General features: G+C 38.3%; 1 protein-coding gene across 1 annotated transcript in view; it reads left to right on the top strand.

Moving 5' to 3' along the window:
* The window catches only part of LOC150102965 (sorting nexin-14-like), a 793179-nt gene that overhangs the window by 30358 nt on the left and 738401 nt on the right, over positions 1-24420 (top strand). Inside the window, exon 2 of the mRNA XM_090397844.1 lies at positions 16786-16854. Coding sequence (XP_090253970.1) covers positions 16786-16854 — 69 coding nt within the window. The remainder of the gene's footprint in view (positions 1-16785; positions 16855-24420) is intronic.

The following is a 24420-nucleotide window of genomic DNA, read 5'->3' as shown; positions in this document are numbered from 1 at the left end:
AAGTGACCATGAGGTGATTACTTGGGTGGTTGCCAGCAGTGCAAGGACCCCAGTGAAAAAAGGGTATATGTGGAACTACAAGGGGGGTGATTATGAAGAGCTCAGGAGACAGCTTGCAGGTGTAGCATGGAATGAGGAGTTAGCTGGAAAAGAGATCAATGCAGCTTGGAGGATTTTCAAAAAATATTTAGTGGATGCAATGTCTAAATGTATACCACGGGTGAGAAGGTTAAATAAGTTAGGTGTGAGATGGATGAATAAAGAGATTAAGCATGCAATACAGAGAAAAAGGGCATTGTGGAGGCAGCATAAGAGAAGTGGAAGTAACCAATTTCATGAGTTCTACAAAGACCAGGCAAGGAGAGTGACTTGGTTGGTGAGAGTAGCTAAAGAGAGGTATGAACAGCAGTTAGCTAATGAAGCTAAAAAGAATCGTAGGGAGTTCTTTCGATATGTAGCCAGCAAAAGAAAGAATGATTATGGAAGGATGACATTGATTGGAGGAAATGGTATAAAGACAGCTGTTGCAGAATGTGTGGTGGAGATACTTAATGAACAGTTCATAAAGATCTTTCAATCTTGTGAATGTGACTTCATGGAGAGATTAAGAGCAGTTGATGATGGGGAGGAGAGACTGACTGTAAGTGAGGAAGAGGTGTTTGGGGAGTTGAGTAAACTAGATGTAAATAAGGCTGTGGGACTTGATAATATATCACCGCGTATTCTGAAGGAATGTGCCAGAGAGTTGACACCTGCCTTGACATATTTTTTTAATACGAGTCTTGCACTTGGTCAAATCCCTAAAGAGTGGAAGGAGGGCAAGATTGTGTGCCACTTCATAAAGGAGGTGATCGAACTCAAGCATCAAACTATAGGCCTATCTGTGTGTCAGGTGTTGTGGTTAAGTTGTTGGAGAAGCTTGTGAGAACTAGGATCCAGAGTTGGGTTGACAACAATGGTATAATCTTTGATGGACAGCATGGATTTGCTAAAGGGAGGTCGTGTTTTAGTAATCTACTTACTTATTACAATAAAGTGACTGCTTCCTTGGACAGAGGAGAAGGATACACTGTAATATATTTGGATTTTACAAAAGCTTTTGATAGAGTACCTCATGATAAGTTGACAGTCAAACTAGAGCAGATGGGGTTGGATATTAGATTAGTGCATTGGATTGGAGACTGGCTATCTGATAGGTATCAACAAGTTGTGTATGGGGGTGCAATATCCAGGAAAAGGAAAGTCACTAGTGGAGTGCCTCAGGATCTGTTTTAGGGCCATTACTATTTAACTTGTATATTAATGATATTGGCAAAGATTTGGATGGAGATATTCAGTTGTTTGCAGATGATGCAAAGTTGGGACGAACCATAAAGAGTAGTGAAGATGTTGTGGTCTTGCAAGAAGACTTGAATAAATTGAGTGATTGGGCAAGCAAATGGGGATGTGAGTTCAATGTTGCAAAATGTAAGGTTTTAAAATTTGGAAAACAAAGATGGGATGCAGAATTTATGCTTGGTAAGAATATATTGTTGGAAGTAGAGGAAATAAGGGATCTGGGAGTGATGGTGGATAAGGATCTAAAATTTAGGGGACACATTGCCAAAATTGTGAAGACAACACAAAGACTTCTGGGAATGATGAGGAGGACACTGACGTGTAGAAGTAGGGAGATTCTTGTTCCATTGTATAAGGCTTTGATTAGGCCACACATGGACTATTGTGCCCAGATTTGGTCACCTGGTTTTCAGAAGGATGAATAGATGTTGGAAAGGGTCCAAAGGCGACTGACTAAGGTAGTTTCTGACCTCTGGAATGTCGAGTATGAGGAAAGATTGAAAAGATGTAATTTGCAGAGTCTAGTGGAGAGAAGGAAGAGGGGAGATATGATAGAGACCTACAAGTTGGTAAGGGGTTGTTATATGATCAATGGTGGAGAAGTTCTACAGAGAATAGTGGGAGATCAGGGGAGAACCAGAGGTCATGCCTGGAAACTGTATAAAGAGGGTGTGAGTAGGGGAGTGAGAGGCAGGTTTTTTTCGTGCAGAGTTGTGAATGATTGGAATGCCTTGCCTGAGAGTGTGGTGTCTGCAAGGAGTTTGAATGTGTTTAAGACCCGGTATGATGAGATCTGTGTGAGATAAAAGGACCTCCTAGATGAGTCTTTGACTCCATGAGGTCTTGTTTAATAATAATAATAATTTAATAATAATAAATATGGTGTCAAATCACCCTCCATTTGGTGAGAGTGAGCATGAAGTAATTACCTGGGTGGTTGCCCCCAGTGTGAGGACCTCTGTGAGGAAACGGTATATGTGGAACTACAAGGCTACTGATTATGAGAAGCTCAAGAGACAGCTTGCAGGTATAGCATGGAGTGAGAAGTTGCCTGGAAAGGAAATTGATGTTGCTTTGGTTATATTCAAGAACTATCTAGTAGAAGCAATGTCTAAATGTGCTCCAAGGATTAGAAGGTTAAATAAGGTAGGTGTGAAATGAATGAATGAAGAGATTAAGCATGCAGTATAGAGGAAAAAGGCATTATGGAGGCACCATAAGAACATTTTAATAATCAATTCCATGAGAATTACAAAGAGCAGGCAAGAAAGGTGACTTAGTTATTAAGGGTAGCAAAAGTTCAGTATGAGTTGCAGCAGTTAGCTAATGAAGCCAAAAAGAATCCTAGGGAGTTCTTTCGATATGTAGCCACAAAAAAAAAAAAAAGAAAAGAAAAGCTTATGGAAGGATGACATTGATTAGAGAAAATGGTATAGGAACAATTGCTACAGAGGATATAGTTGAGATATTTAATGAGCAATTCATAAAGGTCTTTGATTTTTGTGAATGTGAAATCATGGAGAGTTTGAGAGTAGTTGATGAGGAGTAGAGACTGACTATAAGTGAGCAAGAGGTATATGGGAAATTAAGCATACTTGATAATATATCACCACATATTTCAAGTGCCAGGGAGGGCATCTGCCTTGACGTATTAGTTTAATATGAGTCTTGCACTCAGTCAAGTTCCAAAGGAGTAGAAGGAAGACAAGATTGTGCCACTTCATAAGGGAGATGACAGAGCTCAAGCATCAAATTATAGGCCTATATGTGCGTGTGTGTGTCAGATGTTGTGGTTAAAGTGTTGGAGAGGCTGGTGAGAACCAAAATTGGGTTGACAACAATGGTATTATCTTTAATGGACAGCATGGATTTGCTAAAGGGAGGTCATGTTGGAGTAATTAGTTATTATAATAAGATGACTTCATTGGACAAAGGAGATGGATACACAGTAGTATACTTAGATTTTGCAAAGACTTTTGATAGATTACCACGTGATAAGTTGATAGTGAAACTAGAGCAGATGGGGTTGGATATTAGACCAGTGCATTGGATTAGAGATCGGCTATCTGATAGATATCAGTAAGTTTTGTATGGGGAAGCAGTATCCCCATACAAAGGTTTTCAGCCATAGTCATTTGCCACATCAAGTGCCAAGAATAAAGTCACTGTGCTTCAGGGATTTGTTTTAGGGCCATTGCTGTTTAACCTGTATTTTAAATGATATTGGGGGAGATTTGGATAGGAATATTCAGTTGTTTGCAGATGATTCAAAGTTGGGGTGAACTATGAGGAGTAGAGTAGATGTTGTGGCCTTACAAGAAGGCTTGAATAGATTGAGTGAATGGGTACAGGATTGGGGATGACAGTCCAATGTTGCAAAATGTAAGGTTTTAAAATTTGGGACACAAAGATGAGATGTAGAATTTATGCTTGATGGGGATATATTGTTGGAGGTGGAGGAAATAAGAGATCTTGGGGTGATGGTGGATAAGGATCTGAAATTTAGAGCTCATACTGCCAAAATTGTGAGGACAAAATGAATTCTGGGAATGATGCAGAGGACACTGACTTGTAGAAGTAAGGAGATTCTTGTTCCACTCTATAAGGCCACATACGGACTACTGTGCACAGATTTGGTTACCTTGTTTTCAAAAGGATGGAGGTATGTTGGAAAGAATCTGGAGGCAGCTAACTAAGGTAGTTTCTGATCTCTGTGTGGAATATGAGAAAAGGTTGAGAAGATTCACTTTACAGAGTCTAGTGGATAGAAGGAAGAGGGATGATATGATAGAGATGTACTTGTTGGGAAGGGGTTGTTATAGGATCAATGTTGAAGATTCTTTTCATAAAATGGTGGGAGATCAGAGGAGAACATCAGAGAAGAAGTCATCCTTGGAAGCTGTGTAAGGAGGGTGTGAACAAGAGCATGTGATGTAGGTTTTTTGCATGCCTTGCCTGAGCGTGTGGTGTCTGCAGAGAATTTGAATGTGTTTAAGGTGCAGTATGATGAGCTGTGTGTATGACAGAGGGACCTCTTAAATGAATCTTTGACTCCATGGGGTCTCAGGATAATAATAATTTATGCCATTCTAATGAAAATGTGAATCATGTCATTAGAAAAAAAAAAGATTCTAACAAAACATTGGGTATGAAGTTATAAGGAATGAAAGTAAATCGCTTTGGGCATAAAACTACCTGAAATTTGGCATATCGAGCATGAAAATATGATCATGTGGCATTTAAATTCTTTTTAGTAGACCACAATACATTACCTTTCAACAATTTTGAATAATGGTTTTCATTTCTCTTCATACTTTTCAGTAAAACATGCCTTGTTCTTATCTTTTTTTTTTTTTTTTTTTGATGTTTTAAGAAATAATGGAAAATGTCGTTCTGTAACTAATTAGGTTTTCAGCCATAGTCATTTGCCACATCAAGTGCCAAAAGGCTGAATAAGGTAGGTGTAAAATGGATGAATATGGAGCTTAAGCATGAAATCTGGAAAAAGAAAGTACTTTGGAGGAAGTACAAGATGAATAATGGTAATTAGTCACATGAAGAATATGAAGAACAAACCAGGAGACTCAGTAAGGAAAACAAAAGTAGAGTATTAGCAGAAATTAGCAAATCATGCTAAGAAACACCCTGGAGAGTTTTTTAGATATGTGGCATGTAGAAGGAAGAATGATCATGGAAAGATGAAGTTAAGGGATGAAAGTGGTAGAATGGTAACTGCTGCAGAAGACATTGTTGAGGTATTCAGTGATCAATTTATAAGTGTTTCATCCTAATCAGGGATGGAATCATGAGTAACTTAAGTGTTGAGGACATGGGAGAGGATAGCTTAATTGTGAATGAGCAGGAGGTATTTGAGGAAATAAATAACCTTGATGTTAATAAGGCGATAGGATTTGATGACATATCACCACGCATCTTAAGGGAATGTTCCAGGGAACTGGCAGTAGCATTAGCATGCCTGTTTAATAAGAGTTTTGCAACAGCACAGGTTCCAAGGGAGTGGAAGGAGAGTAAAATTATTCCACTGCAGAAAGGCTGTAGGTGATAAGGCTGTAGCTTCAAATTATAGGTTAGTCAGTATATATGGAGTTGTGGTGAAGGTCATAGAGAGATTGGTGAAAAGTAGGATACAGAATTAGGTTGATAACAGCAGTATTCTCTGACATTATCAGCATGGGTTAAGGGGAAATCATGTTTCACTAACTTATGTACTATAACAAGTTGACAAATACCTTGGACAGAGGAGATGCATATACACTGGTGTACTTGGATTTTGCAAAGGCTTGATAGACTGCCACATGACAAGCTCTTAAATAAATTTGAACAGATGATTGGAAAACAGTCTTCTGTGTTGAATCAGTGACTGGCTGTGAGATAGGTATCAGAAAGTTGTATATGGGGGTGCAGCATCTCGAAAGAGAATGGTCACCAGTGGTGTGCCGCAGGGATCAGTTTTGGGACCATTGTTGTTCAATTTGTATGTCAATGATATTGGGTCGGGTTTATTTTTCCATCAATTCTAACTGCTGACTTACAACTCAAATAAAGACTAAGTATTGCTTGATATAATGCCCAATTGACACCACATAATTGTAATGTATTGAATAGGTTCTCTCTTGGCACCTTGTCATATGCCTTTTTGAGATCTACAAAACTTAAATATAGATATTTGTTATATTCCCATGATTTCTCAACTATTTGTTGTAAAGTGAAAATCTGATCCTGACAGCCTCTATTTGGCCAGAATCCTGTTTCTCAAGTAAATCTTATCTTTTGTAAACTTATCAGGAACAGTAGAGAAGTAATTCTCACATTCAGTTTTTATATATGGATACTATGAGAGCTCTACTGCATCTGGAATTTGCCCCTCTATCCAGGCCTTCTAAACTGTGTTAGACTGTGTAAGACAGTGACTGCACTGCAGGCACTGTAAGACTTTTTATATACCTCCATACTTGAGCATTTCTGGTCGAATATCATATACACCAGCAGACTGTCCACATTTCAGGCTTTCGATATCTTTTTCTATTCCATGTATGGATAGGTATTCCTGACTGCATGCCTGTTGGGTGTTTTTTTACCACTGTGCTATCGCTGCTTCTTTTATTTAGCAATTTTTCAAAGTAATTACTCTATACTTGAAGGATATCTTTTTCTCCAGTTTTCATGTCACCTTTATCATCTCTAATTCCTTTTACAGCACTCTTTCCTGCATTTCTGAGCTTCTTCAACAACCTCCAGAATAACTTGCCACCTGCTTAATATTTATTTTCTATGTTCTTACCAAAGTTTTCCCATGGCTTTTGTTTAGCTAGTTTTACACAGTCTTTAGCTTTCTTACATTTGTCTGTGTATTCTTTAAGAGCAATTGCTAACTTATTTGCCAGGAACTTTTATGCTGTCTTCATTTCCTTCACTGCCTCTTTAACTTCCTGTGTCCACCATGGAGTTCTGATTTTTCTGTCCTTGTAGACAACCTCACCAGATGCTTCTTTGGCTGAATTAATCAGGGTTTCTTCAAGGCTTGCCACTGAATCTCCAAAGTTTGTTTCCTGTTCTCAAACTCTTTCATTTTTTCTTCAATAATCTTTGTGTATTTTAGTCTACAGTTCACATCTGAGCTGATCAACTTTTATTCGATTTAAAACTTTCTTACATGTATTTTGGTTGGCAAGAAGACGGGGTGGGAATCAAATACATAATGGTGGAAGACAAGATGAAGCTAAGTTTTCATTACTGTATTTAGTTTTATTTCTTAAGTGTACTTAAATGTTTTGTTTTGCTTGTAATTGTTTGTACATTTTTTTATACTCCCTAATACTTATTTAGCGTTTATTTTTGACACTAATTAGCGACACTATTTTGAATAATTAACGATTACGCTAGTAGTTCCTCAGCAGTAAAGAATGATGGCGGAGTCAGCTGCAGTTGCAAATGGCATGAAGCCAAGTCCTCTGCCATTTAAGAACTCTATTATGTGGCATGCAGTATTTGCAGCCAGTGGGATGAAATAAATGCATTAGATATATCAATATCCGACCTTGTTGCTCCTGGAACGAGAAATGAATATAGGAAAACGAGTAGTGTGATAGGAGAGAATGAAGAAAAAAATATGAATGAGAAAATAATAGTTGATAGTGTGGAAGATGTGAGTGACTGTGAAAGTTTAGGAGATGGTTTTGTTTGGGAGAGTGAATTTCGATTAAGAGTGACTGACCTGCAGAGGGAGATAGATGAGCTGAAAGAGGAGATTGAATGTCTTGTGAATGAGAGGAGAAGTATAAAAGATGAGATTAAGAGAATGGAAGAGATAAATGCAAGGCGAATCAGAGTAGGGGAGAGAGAGACAGATTTGAGAATGATAGGAGAGGAGATTATTTTGGGATTGATAGAAGAGGAGAGAATGGAAACAGTAGGAGAGAGGGAATGAGAGAGAGGTATGGGAGTGCTAGAAGAGGAGAGAATGGAAACAGTAGGAGAGAGAGGGGTATGGGAGTGCTAGAAGAGGAGAGAATGGAAACAGTAGGAGAGAGAGGGGTATGGGAGTGCTAGAAGAGGAGAGAATGGAAACAGTAGGAGAGAGAGGGGTATGGGAGTGCTAGAAGAGGAGAGAATGGAAACAGTAGGAGAGAGAGGGGTATGGGAGTGCTAGAAGAGAAGAGAATGGAAACAGTAGGAGAGAGATAATAGACAGGTATGGGAATGCTAGAAGAGGAGAGAATCGAAACAGGAGAGAGGGAATGAGAGAGAGGTATGGGAATGCTAGAAGAGGAGAATGGAAACAGTAGGCGAGAGGGAAGGAGAGAGAGAGAGAGGTATGGGAAAGCCAGACGAGAGAATAGGTGCTGTAGAGGAGAGGGGATGAGAGAGACATATAGGAATGAAAGAAGAGGAGAGAATAGAAACAATAGGAGAGAGGGAATGGTAAGAGGTATAATGTGTGGGGACTCAATGATCCGTGGCGTTCAAGATAGGATGCGTGAGAAGTGTTTGCCAGGAGGAACAATAGAAAGAGTGGCTATGGCAATTAAGAGAGGTGAAAGGGTGGATGAGATGATTGTGATGGTAGGAACAAATGACTTTAGTAGTAATGTAAGTCGGGCAGCGAGAGATATGAGATTTTTGCTTAAGGCTGTACTGAAGAAAACAGAGTGATGAAAGATAGTGTGCGTGTTGCCTAGGTATGATAATGACGAGCGGTAAAATTGAATGACATAATAGCTAGAATATGTGACAAGAGAGGACTGAAATATGTGGATGCTTGGAGTGCATTTGAGGGCAGAGAGGAATTGTATGCGAATAACCGCTTACATTTGAATGAGGAAGGATATAGGCATCTGGAGAGATTGCTGTTCTGAACGAGTCAGTGTGTCCCAGGGAGGATGCTAGCAGGGGTGGCCTCTTGTGGAAATGGATGCTTGGGAGAAGGGGGACGACATCAGGTAACACTGAGCCCAGTGGAGTCTAGAGGGGATAATGCTAGGTATAGAATTAATGGCATTTATATGCTTTATACTAATGCCAGGAGTATCCGGAATAAGGGAGAGGAATTGGTGGTGCAGATAGCATCAGCCTGGCAAAAAATTATTGGGATCACTGAGATGTGGTTGACAGAATATAATAACAGGAATAGAAGTCGCTGGGTACAGCATTTTTCGGCAGGATAGGAAGGGAAAGCATGGTGGTGGAGTACTGCTTATGATAAGTGACGACCTATGTCCTCTAAGAGTGGAGGCTTTGGAAGGCATTGACACTAATGATTTTGAAAGCATATGGTGTGAGGTAGAGATGGGCAAGACGGGATATTTAGTGGGGTGTTTTTACAGACTTTGGAGCACAGAGGTTGGGGACCAGATGTTTAGACTGTTGAGTTTGGCAAGTGCAATCAGAATGATTGTTATGGGAGATTTTAACTACAGTAGTATAAATTGGGGAGAGGAAGATGCATGTAGCATTGCTACATGCATCTTCCTCTCCCCAATAAGGGAATGGAATTTCTAGAATTCTTGAGGGACAAATGTCTTAGGCAAGATGTAATAGAGGGAACAAGAGGTTCAAGAGTTTTTTATTTGGTTATAGCATCAGAAGAGTTGATAATAACTGACATGACATCTCTCCTACCAGTTGGAAAGAGTGACCATATGGTTTTGACTTGGAAAATGAATAGACATGAATTATCAAAGAGACGGGAACCTATGTGGAATTATAAGGCAGGTGATTATAATAGTCTAAGACATCAACTTGGGGAAGTTTCATGGAGGGAGGAATTGGAAGGCCGGGATATCATTAGTGCATGGGAAATTGTGAAAGAATGTTTGTTAGCAGCAATGGTAAGTTGTATACCACAAGTGAAGAAGAGGACACAATTTGGAGTAAAGTGGATGACAAACAATATTAAACAGGAATTGCATGTGAAAAAGAGGCTATGAAAGAGATATAAGGAGAATAGGTGAAGAGAAGATGCATGAAGAATATAAGACACAGGCCAGAAGAGTGACTAGTGTGGTAATGAAAGCGAAACTGGAATATGAGAGGAGATTGGCCCTAGGATCCAAAGAAAATCCTAGGAAATTTTTTAGCTATGTGGCCAGTAGGAGGAGAAATGACTGTGGAAGAATGATATTGCTAGATAAAAATGGGAATAGAGTTACTGATGCAGAGGACATAGTGGAATTGTTCAGTGAACACTTTATTGGAGTATTTCATCATAGAGATGTCAGTTTTAATACTAGAGGGATAGGGCAGGTTCGAGGTTTAGAGGTACAGGAGGAGAATGTGTTTCAAATACTGAGTACTCTGGAAGTCAGTAAAGCTGTGGGACTGGATGGTATTTCACCACAAGTTTTTAGAGAATGTGCTAGGGAATTGACAGAGCCTTTGACCTGGCTTTTCAATAAAAGTCTGGCTGTTGGATGGTGCCCATGGAATGGAAGGAAGGTAAGATAGTGCTATTTCATAAGGGTGGTAGTAGACTGAAAGTGTCTAATTATAGACCACTTTGTGTGCCATCAGTAGTTATTAAGATCTTAGAGAAAGTAGTGAGGGACTGTATATAGCATTGGGAAGATGAAGGTGGTGTTATCCATGAGAGTCAACATGGATTTGTGAAGGGGCGCTCTTGTTTTAGCAATATGCTAGCCTTTTATAATAAAGTTTCAAGAGCATCAGATGAGGGAAAGGCATATACTGCCATTTTCTTAGACTTAGCGAAGGCATTTGACAGGGTGCCACATGATAAGCTGATATTTAAGTTGCAGCACATGGGTCTGGATGTCAGATTGGTCATTTGAATTTAGGATTGGCTGTCCATTAGGTAACAAGATGTGTATGGTGGGACCGTTTCAAGGAGGCAAAGGGTTAGAAGTGGGGTCCCACAGGGCTCAGTACTGGAATTTGTATTGTTTAACCTTTATATCAATGACATTGTCAGTGGATTGCAAGGGGATATTCAGTTGTTTGCAGATGATATGAAGCTGGGAAGGATTATTAGTAATAGTGCAGATGCGGTAGCCCTGCAAGAGTATTTGAATAAGCTAATAGATGGGTAAATGAATGGGGGTGTCAGTTTAATGCAGCAAAGTGTAAGGTTTTGAGGTTTGGGAAACATCGATGGGACGCTGCATACTATATGGTAGGAGTTATACTGGAGGAAGTAGGGGAGAAAAGAGATCTGCAGTTGATGATTGATAGAAACCTGAAATTTAGGGGACATATTGCCAAGGTGGTGAAGGTAACACAGAGGATTGCTGCAATAATGAGAAGGACACTGACCTGCAGAGATAAAAGGGTTATGATTCCGTTGTATAAGTCTCTGATCAGACCACACTTAGACTATTGTTCTCAGATTTGGTCCCCAGGATTTGAAGTGGATAAATTAACTGTGGAAAGCATACAAAGGCAGATAATAAAGATGGTTTCAGGTCTGTACCATGTTAGTTATGAGGATCGGCTGAGGGAATGTGGAGTGCAGAGTTTTGTGGATAGAAGGAGAGAGGTGATATGTTTGAAACTTTTAAACTGTTATGAGGTGGTTACAGGGTGACACTGGGGAGTTCTTTCCTTTGGTCGAACAGCGGGAAGGAGTGATGACAAGAGGCCATCCCTGGAAGTTACGAAAGGAAACTGTTTGCAAGTGGGTGAGAAGCGGTTTCTTTGCATGGAGGGTGGTTGAACCATAGAATGCATTGCCTGATGGAGTGGTGAGAGACCAAGAACGGTCAATGAATTTAAGGAGTGGCATGATAGACTTTGTGTTTCTCGGTGGGGGGGACCTCTCCTCGACGAGTCTTGATAGACTTGTCTTTCTTAGAGAGGACCTCCCATGATGAGTCTTTTGACTCCATGGAGGCCTGAATAATAATAATAATAGATTACATGTTATTTTCTTTTCAAAATGAAATTCAATTTTATCCTGCTCAAGACTAAATAGTGATCACTTGCAATTTCAAATCCTCTGTACATTCTGGTATCCTGCACCAGGGATGATCCTGCACAATCGACAATAACGTAGTCAATGAGACTTTTCTTATTCCTTGCCTCTTCTCTCCATGTGAATTTGTGCACATTTTTATGTTGGAACATGGTGTTAGTAATAACCAGTCCATGTCCTGAGCAGAAATCCAACAGGTATTTGCTATTATTATTAGCTTTGCTCTTTTCTCCAAATTTTCTCCAAAGATGGTTCTCGTAAGGTAGGAGTGGAGGAATTTTTTGAGGCTTTAGAGAAAGCAACTGACACAATGAAAAAGGAAAAGTTGGTACTTGTTGGGGGCCTAAATACCACAATAGGAAATTTTTGAAAAATCTCCGCCTTTCTCACTTCTCCCTAAGGACAAGCTTCCACCTCTTAATCTTCTAAGTGTCTACCAGATTCCGTGCTCTTGTGGATTATCTTATTTCGGACAAACGGGCAGATCTGCCTCTATTTGGCTAGAAGAACACCAATCTTATATTGAATACTTTAAACCTGAAAAGTCTGGACTTGCATCACATGCCATCTTCACTAGACATAGAGTTTATCTTCACAAAAGTCAGTTCCTCATGGAACGCCTTTATAAAGAAAATGTGAAACTTTACTTCATTTTCCTAACTTAAACAGATCCGACGGCTTACGTGTATCCCCTTTATGGGAGTTAGTACTATACAAATCAGCTAATCTTTCCTAACTTTTTATTGTATTGATTTTTTTTTTTTTTTAAGGAAATTTATTGACCTTTTTAGTTATCTTACACCAGCTACTTTGGTGGCATTTTGGAATTTGTCAGTTATTGTTTAATTGGAGCTTAATATGTATTGAAGATGCCTGTGACACACAGGTGAAAATTATACTATTAAATAGTCTTTGTGAGTTTTTTCCATTATTAATTGCTTTGTATTCTTTTGTTGTTTTATGAATATTGTAGAATGGTATAATCATAAATCGTAATTGTTGGACGTTTTTCCATTTGGTTATACTATAAATTAAAGATTATCAAGAAATTATATACTAGATTTAATCCTTTATCCAAATGTAAGCAAATAAGTTTGTGCCTGAACTATTTTCAGGACTGAGACAACTCGTATAAAGAGGCTAAGACTTCACATCATTTGCGTTAGTATCCTATAATGCAAACCACATCTCCTTGCGGACATGTATAATGCTATGCATTAAAGGAGGGGTCACTACCTAGACCAGTTTCGACCTTTATTTAGGTCACATCAGTGGGAGCCAGATCCAGAGATGATAGTAAGGTTTAACTAATGCCGAAGTCATATTTTTCATATATGAGTAACAAAAAGGTGTCACAACTTCTTTTTCTTCTTCCCTTCATGTATTAGGCCTAGTGGCCTGTTATGGTTCTATCCTTAGCTATTCTAAGCCGAAGATAAGGTGGCTAGCCCTATGCCTCCCGGTGTGTCCTATGACCATAGCCTGTGTGTTCACAGGGCCGGTTTGCCTGTTTGCGGGATGATAAACCCCAGATAAACTGGGGGGAGAAAGCGAACTTATCATTAAAATACTGTGGATTAGAGAAAGCTGTTGGAAGTTTTTCACTTAGTTATACTATAAATTAAAGATACTAAGAAATTATATACTTGGTTTAATCCTTTATCGAAGTGTAAGCAAACAAGTTTGCGCCTGAACTATTTTCAGTACTGGGGCAACTCTAAAGAAGCTAAGACTTCACTTCGCTTGACTTATTATCCCATAATGCAAAGCACATCTCCTTGCACAGACATGAATAATAATCCAGAGTATTTTAATAATGAGGTGTGACACCTTTTGGCTGCTTGTATATGAAAAATATGACTTCTGCATTACTTCAACTTTTGTATCACCTCTAATTCTGGCTCCCCCTGATGAGACCTCAATAAAGGTCGAAACTGGTCCCTTCCCATAATGTATAGCATTATACATGTTTGCAAGGAGATGTGCTTTGCATTATGGGATACTAAGGCAAGTGATGTGAAATCTTATCTTCTTTATACAAGTTGCACCATTCCTGAAAATAGTTCAGGCACAAACTTCTTTGCTTACACTTGGATACCAGATTAAACCAAGTATATAATTTCTTGGTATCTTTAATTCATAAATCGTAATATTATTAAGAGGGACCTCCAGGGAACCAGGGATTCATCTAGGAAGGCCATATCATCTTCATCAGCTGTGATATCTGTTCTTGAATTCATTCACACTACTTGTATGCACCAATCCAATGGCACTCTCTTCCAATCACTCACCATTCCATGAGAGAAAAATCCAGCCCTCATTCCCTCGACATCATTCATTCTCAACTTCCAAGGATGCCCTTGCATCCTTTTCCCACCCTTCATAAAATGCAAATTTCCATATACTGAAATCCTGTGTGACCTTTTCAGAAGTTTGTCTCAATCATATCACCTTGGAGACGAGATCTGCACACAATAGCCCAAGTGAGGTCTTATCAAGGCTTTGCAAAGAGATAAAATTACTTCTCTATCTTTGCATGTCAAGGTTTGTTTCAGCATTCCAGTTACCATTTGAGTTTTATTTGTAGTTTTTGCCATATGACCCTTTAATTTCAACTTCTGCTCTACTAAAATTGAAAGATACCTACTCTGGTTAGTTTCTTCTAGAATAATCTAACCAGTATAATATGACACTGGATATCTAATTACACCAGAGTGTATGACTTTACATTTACTAAACATTGAACTGATAGCCATTTTCACATGCACACAATTCCAGCCTATTCAAATCATTCTGCAAGAACTGCATGTTAGACTCACTCCTGATTACCCTACTTATCTTTGCATCATCAGCTATATGTCATATGTGAAATCCTTCCCAATGTCATTAATGTACAGATTGAATAACAGTGGACCAAGAACTGATCCTCGTGTCACACCACTGGTTACCTTAAATCTTGCAGACTCGCATACCCCATTTACTACTCTTTGATGTATGTAATCATTGATATACATACATAAGGCAAAGAAAGCAACATATACACCTCCAAATCAAAAAATTAGAATAATCAAAGAAAATGTATTGAATGAATTGCAATTCTGATTTATTGCATAGAAAATGATTATTACCAAATATGAATTAGCATGCTCTAAATATACATGTGCTGGTCACAAATTGCTCAAGAAATTCTTGAGCACTGTGACCAGCATTGAAAGATTTATGTAATGGTGATTTCCTTTTTCAGCAAGATTCAGCTTCTTGTCATACTTCCAAGACCACTACTCAAAGAAAGGCAAATCATTGTAATTCCTTGGCTGGCAAACTCACCAGATTTAAACCCCATTGAGTATTTGTAGAGAATTATGAAGAAGCATCTTCAAGAAGTTGCACCAAGAGACAAAAATTAACTTGTTTCTGGTCTTGCAGATCATATGGGCATGTTTTGATTAAAAAAAAAGACTATGAACCGCTGCTAAATAATATGCCCAGCCGTTTATGAACGGTTGTAAAAGCGAAGGGGTGGGTGCAACAAAGTACTAATTATCATGTTGTTTCCCTTTGACTGTAATTTGTGTGCATTATTCTAATATTTTGAACCATGTTAAAAATTATTTTAATTTTATGATTGTTTTCAAATAACAGTTTTCTTATAATTTATATTACATTTTTATGTGTTTATATAGTTATATAATCTACAAAGTACGTAAATTTCGATGACCCTAATTCATATTTGGTAATAATTATTTTCTATGCAATAAATTAAATTGCAAATCATTCAAAATATTTTCTTTGATTATTCTAATTTTTTGATTCAGAGGTGTATTTAATGCATAGTATTTTGAAAAGTAATTTTAATTTTTTAGCTTATGGCTTGAAATAAGGCTTTTACCATTAAAATGTTAAAAAAATACTACTTTTACACAAATTTAACTAAAAAAAAATTGAAACCTGGAGTGACACACACACACACACACACACACACACACACACACACACACACACACACACACACACACACACACACACACACACACACACACACACACACATCTATATGCAAGTTTGAACTTAAATGTTCCTGCCTGATGTGGAAGGGACATGATATATGTATGGTTAAGTGCAAGTCTCCAACTGACACACAAGAAATGTGAAATGTGGTCTTGTGTAAATGTGTTAAATCATCCTGCAAAATCACTATCTTGTTGTGTATTATTAGCATAAAACTGAATATTTCTCCTCAGATTTTTTCCTATACCATTATTAATGTACAAATTACATAGCAGTGATTTGAGAGCCTGATTTTTTGAAACCATGCCCTATATGCACATCACTAGTCAGAGGCCTTCTCCTGGATTCTGCTCCCTCATACTTTTTTTTTGTTATCTTTCTATCAGCCATTCTCATATCCATGTCATCAACTTGCCATCCATTGTGTGTGTGTATATATATAATGGATGGCAGACAACTTTTAATTTAATTGTACAACAGAACAGTGCTTTGTAAAGCAATAAGATAAGAATTTTCCATTTCTATAATAACTGATTATCTGCTAGGATATACCAAAAAAAAAATATATATATATATATACTAGGGGGCTCTGCCCCCTGATGCCTACGGCACCCAATCCCCCCAAGTTGCGGACTGGTAGGCTGGTTCTCCTTGAATTTTGATGACTCGAATTTTGAAGACTCGACACTCAGGGTAGCCCCTGAGTTTCAAAATGTTTCAAATAACTTTACAAAAAATGTGACATGAAAACGTGACACAAAAACCTTACAAAAAAAGGCTTACCATCTTATATTATAGAGTAGATAGTATGTATATGTGTGTGTGTGTGTGTGTGTGTGCACGCATAAGAATGTATTCTGTTTATGAAATGTGTTTTTTATTTTATTTAATTAATTTTTTTTTGTTCTGTTACTTCAACATTTATTGACATCTAAATATAAATAAACGTGAATATTATGTTAATCTGAAGCTATTTTTCTTTCTTTCACTAGGGTCATCTTTGGTGTTTCAGTGCTGACCTCGTATGCTGTTGGCTGCTTAGGAATTCACATCATTCTTAGGTACAAGTATATAAAAGAAAAACAAATTTAATATTATCATTTGGTATTCTCATTTTTTATTTCTAGTAGTAATACATTGCTAACACTTGGATTTAATTGAGACAGTAATACAGAGTAAAGTAACTGTTGAAAGTCTGGTTAAATTATTATTTTCTATTAAGTAAGACAGTATTCACTTCATCTGTTTTCTAAATGGACTAATTGACTTGGAGAAATATCTCTAAATAAAATGAATGTTATATTGAAATCTTTATTTAGATGTATCGAAATGAATAAATAAAGTTGATATAAAATAGCAACTAGTATTAGTTTATGAAAGTGTATGCAGTAAATTTAGTGTGTGAATGGATACTGAGTTCATTGCACAGAGTGGTACACAAGTGCACACACAATGTATGTGAGAGTTCACTGATGGGAAAAGAGAGAGAGAGTAATGGAAGAATTCAAAGAGAATGAGAGAGATGTGGGAAAGAGCAGGTAAGTAAGTTCAGCTAAGAGTGAATTTGAATGGACAAAGAGCATAAGAAGTGTAAGTAATGGATGATTCAGGATTGTGAGAATGAAGAGTTAGGTATGCCAGATGAACAGGAGAAGTAAGCGATGCCAGAATTGGATGGTGTGGCAACAGTGAATGTGAGACTAACAACTATAGTAGATGTCCATTGTTTCAGCAACACTCTAACTTATACAAGATGACTTGGAATGCAGGTAGATCAGTTATGCTTTAACTATAATTGGTTATAACAGTAAGATTTATAGGGCAGTGAAAGATTTTTGCTAATTAGTGACATAATTAATGTCACTATTCAGCTGTTTACAAATCCTAGACTTTTAGGAGTATTAGGAATAAGGGCAAGGAGTTTATGATATTGATTAAACTCCTTTGTCTTAAAATTATTTATATGAGTTACATGGCTGAACATGGCCTATTGTCAGGAATAGTTTTTGTGATGATCCCATTTAAGAGTGGTTGGTACTGGATAAGCAATATTTGGAAAGTAAAAATGTTAACATTTGATCTGAAGACTTAAGGATTATATTCTTTGGGAATGTTCCATAAGATAACAGAAGAAGGAATGATTGAAGAAGGAACAGAAATTTGTTCTGTGAGTTTAAACAGAGTTGTTAGGCAGTTCCTGTCTGCATTTCAGTGGATTTACAGCTATGGAACTATTTATGGAAGATGCTTGCAGCAGAAATTAAATGGATGTGTGAATGTTTGTGGAGTGAATTGGTAAGATCTGGGTTATTAATCAACCGAATTTTTCTTCTATGTTGAGTGTGCTCTTAAGGGTATCGTTCCAAATGTTTTTTTTATGGAGAACCCGTCTAAGAGATTTGTCAACCTGTAATACACTAGTACCATGGATGTACAAGAATGAACTAGTTTACATTTGATTTAGAGCTGTGGATTGTATTCGTCGGGAAACACTTAGTGGAAGACTGTTCCAGAGGACAGCAGTGGAACAGTTTAAATGAAGAGGAGAAATTTCTTCTATGGGTTTGGAGTTGATTTGTGAGAGAGTGCTAATTAGTTGCCGATGCTTTTGGACAGGATTGACAGAGAGTGGGGGAATTATTGATGCCAATTCTGATGAACTGAGGCCATATAAGTATTTATAAATGTAAGTAGCAGAAACTAAATGCTTTTCGAAAGTGAGTGGAGTGTATTAGTAACAGAGGGATCATTAATCAGTTTAACTGCTCTTTTCTGTACAGAATTGAGTATTTTTAGGGAGCTCTTAGTGGCATCCTCCTAGATATGAGAGCAGTATTTAATGGTTGGATTTGTATAGGGTTAGACGTTGTTTGGAGTTAAAGTAATGCCTTGAGTGAAAGAGAAAACCTAATTTTTTTTATGCTAAAGAGGCTATACTTGTAATATGTTTGTGTCAAGAGAGATTTGAGTTTAGTTATCCCAAGAAGGTAAATCTCATCTTGAATAGAGATTTGGATGTTGTCAAAAAAAGTAAGATTGACAATACCCACATCTTGCTAATTAGCCTTACTTTTGTTGTGTTGTCATAAGTAAGATTGGAAGAAACCATTTTTTTTTTGTTCTTTTGTTCTTTTTTGTTCTGATATAAAGTAGGTTTTGTTTCGCTAGCATTGAAGTTGAAGGTTATCCAAACCCTGTTTGTGAATGTTTCAAATATCAGAATTTAAGATGCTAGCAGTTAAGCTACTGCAGATTGTGGCGATTTGTGCAATGCAAGATTATTATTATTAAGGCCTCCATGGAGTCAAAAGACTCATCGTGGGAGGTCCTTCCTAAGAACATAGTCTCTCAAGACTCATCGAGGGGAGGTCCCTCCTAAGAAACACAAAGTCTATCATACTACTCTTTAAACTCATTGACCGTTCTTGCTCCCACCACTCCATCAAGCAATGCATTCCACGGTTCAACCACCCTCCATGCAAAGAAACCACTCCTTATCCTCTTGCTCACAGTTTCCTTTTGTAACTTCCAGGGATGGCCTCTTGTCATCACTCCTTCCTGCTGTTCAACCAAGCAAAAGAACTCCCCAGTGTCAACCCTGTAACCACCTCTCAACAGTTTAAAAGTCTCAATCATATCACCTCTCCTTCTTCTATCCACCAAACTCTGCAGTCCACATTCCCTCAGCCGATCCTCATAACTATCCTTGTACAGTCCTGAAACCATCTTTGTCATCCGTCTTTGTATCCTTTCCACAGTTAATTTATCCCCTTCAAATCCTAGGGACCAAATCTGAGAACAATAGTCCAAGTGTGGTCTGATCAGAGACTTATACAACGGAATAACCCTCTTATCTCTGCAGGTCAGTGTCCTTCTCATAATTGCAGCAATCCTCTGTGTTACCTTTACCACATTTGCAATATGTCCCCTAAACTTCAGGTTTCTATCAATCATCAACCCCCAGATCTCTTGTCTCCCCTACTTCCTCCAGTATAACTCCTCCCATAGAGTATGCAGCATCCCATCGATGTTTCCCAAACCTCAAGACTTTACATTTTGCTGCATTAAGCTGACACCCCCATTCATTTGCCCATCTATCTAGCTTATTTAAATCCTCTTGCAGGGCTACCACATCTGCACTATTACTAATAATCCTTCCCAGCTTTGCATCATCCGCAAACAACTGAATATCCCCTTGCAATCCACTGGCAATGTCATTGATATAAAGGTTAAACAATATAGGTCCTAGTACTGAGCCCTGTGGGACCCCCACTTGTAACCCTCTGCCTCCTTGAAACTGCTCCACCATACACAACTCTCTGATACCTATCAGAGCCAATCCTGTTGACCAATCTAACATCCAGACCCATGTGCTGCAACTTAAATATCAGCTTATCATGTGGCACCCTGTCAAATACCTTCGCTAAGTCTAAGAAAATTGCAGTATATGCCTTTCCCTCATCTAATGTTCTTGTAACTTTATTATAAAAGGCTAGCATATTGCAAAAACAAGAGCACCCTTTCACAAATCCATGTTGACTCTCACAGATAACATTACCCTCATCTTCCCAATGCTATATACGGTCCCTCACTACTTTATCCAAGATCTTAACAACTACTGATGACACACAGACTGGCCTATAATTAGACACTTCCAGTCTGTTACCACCCTTATGCAATGGCACTATCTTACCTTCCTTCCATTCCCTGGGCACCTTTGCCAAAGCCAGACTTTCATTGAAAAGCCAGGTTAAAGGCACTGTCAGTTCCCTAGCACATTCTCTCAAAACTCTAGGTGAAATACCATCCAGTCCCACAGCTTTACTGACATCCAGAGTACTCAGTATCTGAAACACACTCTCCTCCTGTACTTCTAAACCTTGAACCGGCCCTATCCCTCTAGCATTAAAACTGACATCTCTATGATGAAATACTCCAATAAAGTGTTCATTGAACAATTCCACTATGTCCTCTGCATCAGTCACTCTATTCCCATTTTTATCCCACAATATCATTCTTCCACAGTCATTTCTCCTCCTACTGGCCACATAGCTAAAAAATAGGATTTTCTTTGGATCCTAGGGCCAATCTCCTCTCATATTCCAGTTTCGCTTTCCTTACCACATTGGTCACTCTTCTGGCCTGTGTCTTATATTCTTCATGCATCTTCTCTTCACCTGTCTCCTTATATCTCTTCTATAGCCTCTTTTTCACATGCAATTCCTGTTTAATATTGTTTGTCATCCACTTTATTCCAAATTGTGTCCTCTTCTTCACTCGTGGTATACAACTTACCATTGCTGCTAACAAATATTCTTTCACAATTTCCCACGCACTAATGATATCCTGGCCTTCTAATTCCTCCCTCCATGAAACTTCCCAAAGTTGACGACTAAGACTATTATAATCAGCTGCATTATAATTCCACATAAGTTCCCGTCTCTTTGATACTCCTACATGTCTATTCATTTTCCAAGTCAAAACCATATGCTTCGCTGGGCTCAGTGTTACCTGACATCGTCACCCTTCTCCCAAGTATCCATTCCCACAAGAGGCCACCCCTGCTATCATCCTCCCTTGAACACACTGACTCGTTCAGAACAGCAATCTCTCCAGATGCCTACGTCCTTCCTCATTCAAATGTAAACGGTCTCTCGCATACAATTCCTTTCTTTTCTCAAGCACACTCCAAGCATCCACATATACCAGTCCTCTCTTGTCACACATTCTTGCTATTATGCCATTCAATATCCCCGCTCTTCTGCTCAACTCATCATTATCATACCTAGGCAACACGCACACTATTTTTCCTCTCTCTGTCTTCTTCAGTAGAGTCTCAAGCAAAAATCTCATATCTCTCGCTGCCCGACTTACGTTACCACTCAAGTCATTCGTTCCTACCATCACAATCATCTCATCTGCCCTTTCACCTCTCTTAATTGCCATAGCCACCCTTTCTATTGTTCTTCCTGGCAAACACTCCTTACGCATCCTATCTTGAACACCATGGATCATTGAGTCGCCATGACCTCTTACCATTCCCTCTCTCCTATTGTTTCCATTCTCTCCTCTTCTTTCATTCCCATAGGTCTCTCTCATTCCCTCTCCTCTACTGCTATTCTCTCTTCTAGCATTCCCATACCTCTCTCTCTCTCTCTCCTACTGTTTCCTTTCTCTCCTCTTCTAGCACTCCCATACATCTGTCATTCCCTCTCTCCTACTGTTTCCATTTTCTCCACTTCTAGCACTTCCATAACCCTCTCTCATTTTCTCTCTCCCACTGTTTCCATCCTCTCGTCTTCTAGCATTCCCACACCTCTCTCTCATTCCGTCTCTCCTACCGTTTCCATTCTCTCCTCTTCTAGCACTTCCATATCTCTCTCTCATTCCGTCTCTCCTACTGTTTCCATCCTCTCGTCTGCTAGCATTCCCATATCTCTCTCTCATTCCCTCTTTTCTACTGTTTACACTCTCTCCTCTTCTAGCACCCCCATACCTCTCACTCATACTCCCTAAATTCTCTCTCTCTCCCCTACTCTGATTTGCCTTGCATTTATCTCTTCCATTCTCCTAATTTTATCTTTCATACTTCTGCTCTAATTCACAAGACATTCCACCTCCTCTTTCAGCTCATCTATCTCCCTCTGCAGGTCAGTCACTCTTAATCTAAATTCACTCTCCCAAACAAGACCATCTCCCAAATTTTCACAGTCACTCACACCTTCCACACTATCAACTATTATTTTCTCATTCATATATATTTTTTTTTCATTCTCTCCTATCACACTACTTGTCTTCCTACATTCATTCCCCGTTCCTGGAACAACAAGGTCGGATATCGATATTTCTAATGCACTTATTTCCTCCAGCTGCCTGCATTTTGTGCACATACGCTCTCTGCTCTCTTTCACAAGCCACATATCCAATTCCCGAGACGCATACATGCCGCAAGTACTGCATGCCACAAAGTCCCTTATGATGTTACTTATAATAGAGTTCTTAAATGGCAGAGGACTTGGCGATACGCCACTTGCAACTGCAGCTGAATCCGCCATCATTCCTTACTGCCGAGTAGCGTAATCTTTAATAATTATTCAATTAATAAATTCCGTTAAATAAATAAGAAAAAAAGTACAAACAATTACAAGCAAAAAAACATTTAAGTACACTAAATATAATTAAATAATGAAATATAACTAAATACAGTAATGAAGACTTAGCTTTGTTTTGTCTTCCACTGTTATGCATTCGATTCCGACGGTAACCAAAATATATTATATCGTGACAGCAACTAACTTCCGAAAAACAACCACTGAAGTACACTCGTATTCAGAGAAACAATTTAGCACTCAAAAACATAGAAAAACGGGGGAAAAAATGGACTATTCACCAATTAAAAATCACTTTCTTCTCCACAACTCAAATTCACTGCCACGTGCATATTGTTATCAGCAAAACTCTGTATTGCATTGGCTGTCAGCTGAATAGATCATTTATTTATAGAAGGAAGAGGATGGCTGAAAGAACAGAGATTTGCGCACCTCCAACATTAGTTGTATAGTTAGAAGATAAAGAGCCACCTGCCATCACCTGAAGTAAGCTTCTACTCAAAAAGCTGCCAGCCAATTGCCAAAGTCAGGGGACAGAAGAAATTATCAGAATTTATTTAATAGACCCTTTGTGTTGAACCTGGTCAAAAGCTTTAGAGATATCAACCACTTAATTTGCCAGAATTTTCCATTGTGTTTGTCCAGAGATTGGGTGAAATGGGTAAGTAGATCCCTTGCTGGTCAGCACTGATGGAATCCATAGTGGCAGTCATTTATTAGTTAAGAGTTTTCAGTGTAGTGGTAGAAGTTGGGTGAGAGAAATTGGAAAGTAGTTTGTTGGGAAAGATTTGTCACCTTTCTTAGGAATAGGATGCAGACTGCAGGATAGATACCAGTAAATAATATTGTAAAAAAAAAAAAAAAGGCGACATAGAGTGGGAGTCAGCTTTGGAGCACAGACCTTTAGAACAAACAGAGAATGCCATCAGGACCAAGAGCCTTTTTGTTGTCTGATTTAGACAAGATTTTTGCTGATCTCTTTATTAAGTGTTAACTGTTTAGGGGACATTTACTGTAATCAGTGATGCAAGAGCTATAACTCGTATAAGTTTTAAGTTTACCATCCAAAATGTGCTTATGTTATATGCATTTACAAATTAGTGCCCCATATTAGGATACAAGGCATTTGCATTGAAAAATATCCAATGACAAGAATATAGTAACAGTATGATTCTTTAGACTTGAAGAAATTAAGCACTTCTTAGGAATACAGCTGTTGGATGACTATTATTCACCATCAAGAAGTATGTTTTGGGGAATGCATTTGATACTGATCCTCCTCTTGTTGCTAATTCAATGAAATACAATAGATTTGAGGCTCTTTTCAATTTTACACTTTGCTGATAAATCTATCTGAATGAAAAGCTTCTTCAGTGCTACCCCTTGGAAGAATTTTATAGCTTTGACAAGTCAGTGTGTGAATACTTTGGAAAACATGGATGTAAACAGCTCATTCTGAGAAAACTAATTCATTTTGCTTATAAGATTTGGTGCAGCACAACAACACTGATATTTGGT

The sequence above is a fragment of the Typopeltis vanoorti genome, chromosome 9 (genome assembly GCF_054136105.1).
Source record: "Typopeltis vanoorti isolate ZY-2024b chromosome 9, IOZ_Tvanoo_1.0, whole genome shotgun sequence".
Classification (NCBI taxonomy): Eukaryota; Metazoa; Arthropoda; class Arachnida; order Uropygi; family Thelyphonidae; genus Typopeltis; species Typopeltis vanoorti.
The sequence above is the reverse complement of the archived record's forward strand: the minus strand, read 5'-3'. Positions and strand labels throughout refer to the sequence as shown.